The sequence below is a fragment of the Vigna angularis genome, chromosome 6 (assembly GCF_016808095.1).
Source record: "Vigna angularis cultivar LongXiaoDou No.4 chromosome 6, ASM1680809v1, whole genome shotgun sequence".
Taxonomy (NCBI): domain Eukaryota; kingdom Viridiplantae; phylum Streptophyta; class Magnoliopsida; order Fabales; family Fabaceae; genus Vigna; species Vigna angularis.
Window position 1 is genome coordinate 2,278,128 of NC_068975.1, and position 7,486 is coordinate 2,285,613.

Below are 7,486 nucleotides of genomic sequence, written 5' to 3' on the forward strand. Positions count from 1 at the left end.
AGCTGGTGGGCATGTGACACCCGGGCACGGAGACGAGGGCGGGGAGTGACGCCGGTGCAAGAAGCATGGTGCAGGGGGCACAGACAAGGAGCGGCTCCTGGCAGCTTCGGGTGGAAGGGGTACATGGACGAATCGGACATACACCGGAATGAGAGGGATCTGGAGATTGTGTAGGTATGGGACTATACAGTTGAAGGATATCTTAAAGGGATTGATTTGGCTACTCATATCACCAAAATGCATTTGCTTTTCGGTAGCCTGACTCATAAGAACTCCATGGTTAAGCGTGCTTAGCTTGGAGCAATTCTGGGATGGGTGACCTTCTGGGAAGTTTTCCCGGAAAGTGTGCGAGTGAGGACAAAGCACACTGAAAAGCCTGGTGGTGATCTGTGGGGGCAGTCAACGGTCCCTGTGAGTTGCCGGGACGTTACAGATGGTATCAGAGCCTAGCCTCTCCCAGTACGGTGTGGTTCGAGGACGAACCAGAGCAAAAGCTGGTGGGCATGTGACACCCGGGCACGGAGACGAGGGCGGGGAGTGACGCCGGTGCAAGAAGCATGGTGCAGAGGGCACAGACAAGGAGCGGCTCCTGGCAGCTTCGGGTGGAAGGGTATGGGACTATACAGTTGAAGGATAGCTTAAAGTTGATGTATATATTACAAATAAGGAAATATTGATCTAAAAACACAAATTTTTAAACTTTTCCACCGAAATTCATCACAAGGGAAAAAAACTTTTATTGGTCACATTTTTTGATTATACATTTTAAAAATGTATTTAGACCGAATAATCTAGATAATAATTTTAGATTTGGAAATGTATTTTAGATAGCATAATCTATGCATTTTGGATGATCTGGTTACTCATGAACATATTCTAAATTTAAATATGGTAAAATCCAAAATACATTTCAAAATGAAAAAAAGTATTTCAAATTATACAATTTAAAATACAATTCCCTTATTATACAATCTATATTACATTTCTAGATTAAAAAAATACTCTAAATTATATCCTTTTAATACATTTTCAAATTACAATACAAAATATTAAAAATAAAAAAACTAGTAATTAAATTAGACACTATTTTATAAATAAAAAATTATTTATATTTAAAATAAAATCTATTATTAATAAAAAATTATAATTAGTTTATAAATAAAAATCTAAATTAGTCTCTAATGTTAACTACCAATGTTTTAACTATTTACTATTAATTCAAACATTAATTAATATATTAATTATTATTTTTTTATTAATAATAAAGACTACTTTAAATACCAATAATTTTTTATTTATAAAATTAATTAATTATTTTCTGTCTCAAAATTTAGTTGTTGTTTAATAATTTTTTTGTAATGAACAATTTTTTAAAATTATAGATTATATAATTTGAATTTATTTTCAAATTACACAATAAATTTCTAGATGGTATAATATAAAAAATTATAGATTATATAATAAAAAATATTTCTGATTCATGGACAATGTGAACCTTTTTTCCGATCTAGTGCATCGTGTGCCTCTAGTCCAATTGTGGAAATACTTTATACTCGTTTGAATTCATAATAGTAAGCTAAAATTTCATGAATGCACAATTTACATTAAAGTGCTGTTAGCATGGTATTGACATGTGGTTAACAGTTCACGAAAACAAAGCATCTCATAAAAACACATTAATCAAACATTTCTAAGAATCATCATCAGTATAACTAAAAATAGTTTACAAGATACTTTTTATTAATGATATTAAATATTAATGAGATTAAATAGATATCATATTTTCTGGAGACTATCATGATCAATCCAGCCAACTTTAATAAATCTAAATGTGATTAACTCATTCACTTTTAATAGGAAGTTGATAGCAATAAGCATTTATTTGTTTTAAGTAATATCACAAACAACTTCAAGCCATTGAAAATTGTTCAAAAGAATTAGTTTATTCCAATATTGCTAAAACTCTCTCTATTCAAAGTCATGGTAAAAAACTCTTTATTATATACATATTCTTCTTTTAATTTACCGGTGCCTTTTAAAAACATGAGATTCTAAAAGCAAACAATTCTTCAAATGCATAATTGACTCTAAGAATGATATTTTAACATAAGATTTGAAGTGAAAAAAATAATGTTAAAAAACAAACACTCCTACTTTTTATTCTCGACTAAGAAGTTTATTCTGATACATCCACTCCAGATTGTGCTATCTTAACATACTTAAAGTTAAAACATACTTTAAAAAACCAAAAATCAAATAATTCAGAAGCCTTTTCTCGTCTGCATCGGGTCTGTTCTTCTCATTTAAAAGAAAAAGAAAAACATAAACACCGGGTCTGTTCTTCTCATTTAAAAGAAAAAGAAAAACATAAACACGCTAAATACCTTCGCCGTTAATATAGCTCCAGATTATTACACTTAGACAGGGTTAGAGTTATATGAATAATGTCAGAATTTAGTATAGTTACACTTTAACCAGACATCACAAAACAAGTATAGCAACAGAAGATATCATTCTATTACCATTAAATAAACTGGAAGTGATATTGCTACTTTTATGTATGTTTGATTATCATTTTCATTAAACCAAGCATCTCCTCTTTCTTGGGCTGTGTTACTTGTAACTCCAAAGTGACCTGTAAAGTAGGACCGAGCTATTATTAAACATTCTACAGAAGGAAGGAAAAAGACAAAGTGGAACATAAATGTGAAGCATTATAGTATACAAAGTTTATCAAAAGTCAACCATGATTAAGGCACTAGATACCAAGATAAATAGGCCATAACGGTAGGAAAGGAGTGTTGGAGCAATGGAATAAGGTATAAAGGAATAACTTTCTAATATACAGCTCTGGACATACATAAACTAAAGGTTTTCATTATTTATCAGAACATTTATGATGTTCTGAAAAAATGGTTAAAATATATGAAGTACAATATATATGATATATTTCACTAAAAAACGATTTTAAGATATAATTTATGTTTTGAATAATTAAAGACACTAAATTTATCCTGTTAAATTCACGTGCATAAAAACTGTGGAATTCAACAAAAGTTCAAACAAAAATCACCATAAATACAATGAATTCACGTGAAAACTAGTTTCCACCAATTACTGGAAAATCTAATAGCACATCAATTCTTTTGCTGTTTGTGGGACTCAGATTACACCATAGTTATGATCTATTTTATTTGAAACCTATGGCAATTTCTATGTGAGTGAATTTAGTAGAACAAGTTTGACTTTTCAAATCAGAGAAAAATTGGTTCAAAAGTGTACAGAAATATGCAAATATCCAATATCAATTTAGATTATTTGTACATGAACGCATACACATTCCTATGCGTACAATGTGTTAATTATCACTTTGGGAATGGTTTTGTTCTTCTAAACAAAACTTGTTAGGGCTTCAATCTCTGTAGTGTGTTGTTGTACTCGTTCTTGGCTTTCTATTTGTATAATAAACTCAAAACATGGTAATCACTATAAGTCTATAATAGTCGAGAATAGGACTGATTTAAAGGACTCCGGAGGTCAATTTACAATAATCAATTAGCTTGAACCTCCTACCAAATAAGCACAAATCATATGGATTTTAACCCGAATTTATTTGAGAAAAGAAAAGTTAAATTCCTTAGCTAAATTTAAATAATAACTTGCACTTTCAATCATGTGAGAACAAAGCATATGTTTTTGTCTGAGTCAAGCAATCCATTGAAATTTAAAGGCTCTCACCTCCTTGAAGATGTTGCTATATGAAGTTTGCACAAACCCCTACACAAAATCCATGAACTGAGTCAAACCTACAAAACTTAATAACCTTGGAAGAGAGAGAGAAAGAGAGAGACACTTAACACGGGAATGCATGAAATCAATCTATAGAATGATCATGTCTCTAAAATTAAAGAATATGTTGAGCAAAAGTAAAATTTTGTTGTTCAAAAGCATCATTATCTCGTAACCACTCAAAATTAAGTTATATGTTCGGCTGTAAGACACATAAAAGGAAAGATAAAAAGAAAAAGCAGCGTACAAACCAATTTTTTGAACATGTCAAGGGATGCTCCATTTGAGTCTGCAATTTTAGTCAGAAACATATTAATTCCTAACTTCTCGATAGCAAAGGTCATCATCATCAGAACAGACTCCTTCCCAAGTCCCTTCCTACGGCTATGCCAGCAAGTGAAAGTTGATAGAGGTTAGAATGAAGAGATTTAATACTGAGGACTTGTTTGGACGAACTTTTCTATGAATACATTTTGGAGAGAGAAAAAGGAGGAAAAATATAATGAATTTCTACATAAGCTTAAAGTTAACTTGTGCACAAGTTAAAAAATAAAAATTTAGAGAACACATGGAGAAACTCGTTTCATTTTTTTCTTTTACCTTTTTCTCCCAGAAGTGTGTATAGAAAAAATTCATCCAGACATGCCAAAGCTTCAAAAGATTAAATCAGCCTAAAACCTTAGGCTGCTAGATGAAGACAGAGGAAAGGTTTTTATCTCTTGCACTTGCATAACAAGGTGAGTAAGTTGGAGCATAGATCCCAGTGTAGGGAAGTAAAAACAATATAAACTTCAAAAAGTACGTTCGTGGTCTGACATTATATATTCTGCTCATAACATGGAAAATGATTGAATAGAGTTATCATTCAAAATAGCAACAGAACACCTAAATTCACCAGTAAAAAAAGATGGGCATAAGCCACAAACAGTTAATTAATTCAGAACAAATTCAACTTTTCTTCACGTGCTTGAGATGAAAATTTACAAAAAGATCCGGTTCACATGAACAAAGAGATAAAAGTTTAGAAAGGTTATATTCAAGTAACTTTCCTTTCTACTTTCCTATTCTTGCCACCTTGGATTTTTGTGCAGAAACCTATTAAGCCATTGAACAGGGATTATACATAGTGCAAGTGTGCTACTACTAAACAATCTCAACTGGCTCTGCAAGTGTCCTCCATGTTGCAATTAGAATGAGGCAATACACAATTTATATATATCAGAATCGTATACGCAAGTAATTGGGAAACTAGTTGATGAAACGGAAGTTAAATTGGGATACCTCTTTGGTTCTGCAATCATTATTTCAACCTCTGCCACGTGAGGATCATCCAAATCATTCATGAACAGATTTACATCACCAACCATGGCTGCAGTTAAAATTTGGTTATATTTAAAAAAAAAAAAAGTGATCGGAGTAAATAGAAACAGAAAAGGGCAGCGACCTTCGAGGTGGGGTTCCCCGTGCGAGAATTGTCCAACAACCAAGTCCTTGTCCAGTACAATGAAGGTCTCCTCTGCAAGAATTGAGGTGAGGAGCAGTGAAAAAGGATGAAGAGACAGTGATAGAGTTAGGGTTAGGGTTAGAACAAGACAGAGAGAGAGGTGAACTGGAAGGGTCTTGGAACCATGAGAGCTGCATTTGGTACTCCTGCTGAAGGGTAAGAGGATCGGAGGCAGTGGCCTGAAGGAGAGAAGGGTCCTTCATCCATTGGTGATATTTGGGGACATGGGCTTCCATGTAAGGGACCAATATCACCTTCTCTCCCTCTAAGCTCACACTCCCTTTCCCTGTCTCACTCTCTTCCATCGCATCCATTCTCAACCTCCAACGCAAATCACTCACAAGTTATGTTACGCCACCTTCTTCTCTGTCCACCACGTGTTTGTTTAAATGTTTCGTGTATTCGACCCATCACGGGACCCGCTTACCACTCTCAAATCCAACAAATCAAAACTGAGATACATCAAGTAAAAATAAAAGCCTTTATTTTAATTCATCAATTTCGCATAAATATTTTCTAGTCTTTTAAAAAATTGTAGAAATTAGTGTTTCAAAACGTATGATTATTTTCTTATATAATTTCAGTTCCTCTATTTTGCTGAATTTGTAATTTAGGCCCACAATTTATTCCAATTCACCATGCATATACCTAGCCAAAATCACCACATAGGCCAACACATTCAACAAGAATACTCCAAAAAAGAAATTAAAACTGAATTTTTTTTCCTCTCCAATTGGACCGTTTCACTCTTGAAAAGAATAAATTCAGCTTCCAGTTGAATGAAATTAGATGTTAATTTTTTAAATTGATTATTTGAAAATATTGTAATTATGGTAATAGAAAAATTAAGAAAATAATATATTGTAAGTATGATTGGTTTTTGTAAAATTAAATTTAATAAATGTGATAATATTATATTGGGTCTGCACATTGCAGCCGAGCCCATATTTTCCTTCTTCGATTTTTCCCCTTTTATTTCTTTCTTTTGGTTGACTCTGTATACACATTATTACACTTTTCAATACATCACAATTTCTGGATTCTTCTCTGAGACACACTTTTCTTTTCTTACTCTTTTCTCTGTTACCTTTTCACTGTGCTTTGGGTTCTTTCGCTGCTTCTTCTCCTTAGGGGTTCTTTCGCTGCATCTTCTTCTCAAGGGTTCATTTGCTACTTCTTCTCTTCAAGGTATGATCTTCACGCTTCTTCCCCCATGATTTGTATTACTAATCTGTTGAATGTTCTTTGCACCATAGATTTTGTTCATTATCTTGATATGGTATCAAAGCTCTTCTTTTGAAGAGCTCTGTTCCTTAACTTTGCTTCCTCTTCTCCCTTTCTTGTTTTTCCTTTCTTTTCTTGTTCTTGCTTCAGTCATGGCTGAAGACAACTTCGTACACAATTATCTGTACCTTTACCCAACGAGAATCCAATCGCTGCCCTTGTTTCACCAATTCTCGACGACACAAATTATCACTCTTGGAGCCGCTCCATGTTAACTGCTCTCAATGCCAAAAACAAGATCGAATTCGTTTTTGGCAATGTTCGTCCACGTGAAAAGGACAAGCCGGAGCATGTCGCTTGGAATCGTGGAAACAACATGGTTGTCTCATGGATCGTCCATTCTATTTCCATGTCCATCAGACAAAGCATCATATGGATGAATAAAGCCTCGAAGATCTTGAACGACCTAAAGAACAAATTTTCTCAAGGAAGTCTCTCTCGCATTTCTAGCCTTCAACTTGACATTGCTACTCTTCATCAAGGTGACCTTACCATTTTGGAGTATTTCACCAAACTGCATATTCTCTGGGATGAGATAGAAAACTTATGCTCATAACCTCTTTGTACCCGTAAACCCGATTGTGGTTGTGAAGTTCTGACTGTTGTCAAACAAAGAAGGCAAGAAGACCAAGTCATGAAATTTTTACGGGGATTAAACGATCAATTTACTAACGTTACATCGCATGTGCTTCTACTGGACCCTATTCCGAACATCACCAAAGTTTTTTCACTGGTGGCACAACAATAAAATCAATTGTCTAGTGGAAATCTTATTGCTACAGCTAAGACTCAAGACACCGGTACTGCCACCGCCTACACCGCTTCCACTTCCTCCACTGTTTGTAATTATTGTGGCAAGAATGGGCATAGTGAAACTGCCTGCTACCGCAAGAATGGCTTCCCCAATCA

At 34.0% G+C, this 7,486-nt stretch overlaps 1 protein-coding gene across 2 annotated transcripts; it reads right to left on the bottom strand.

The window, feature by feature from the left end:
* Window positions 1-2,370: 2,370 nt before the first annotated feature.
* LOC108319771 (uncharacterized) lies at window positions 2,371-5,733 on the bottom strand. 2 transcript variants are annotated; one of them, XM_052878730.1, is made up of 6 exons: window positions 5,400-5,733; window positions 5,234-5,305; window positions 5,071-5,158; window positions 4,041-4,173; window positions 3,739-3,777; window positions 2,371-2,635 (listed from the first exon to the last, which is right to left on the bottom strand). In XM_052878730.1, the coding sequence occupies exons 1-6, from the start codon at window positions 5,605-5,607 to the stop codon at window positions 2,555-2,557; spliced, it is 621 nt and encodes a 206-aa protein (XP_052734690.1). In that variant the 5' UTR covers window positions 5,608-5,733; the 3' UTR covers window positions 2,371-2,554. The 2 variants fall into 2 exon arrangements, with proteins under 2 accessions (XP_052734690.1, XP_052734691.1); XM_052878731.1 differs by having other exon boundaries at window positions 4,037-4,173; window positions 5,400-5,725.
* Window positions 5,734-7,486: the final 1,753 nt, after the last annotated feature.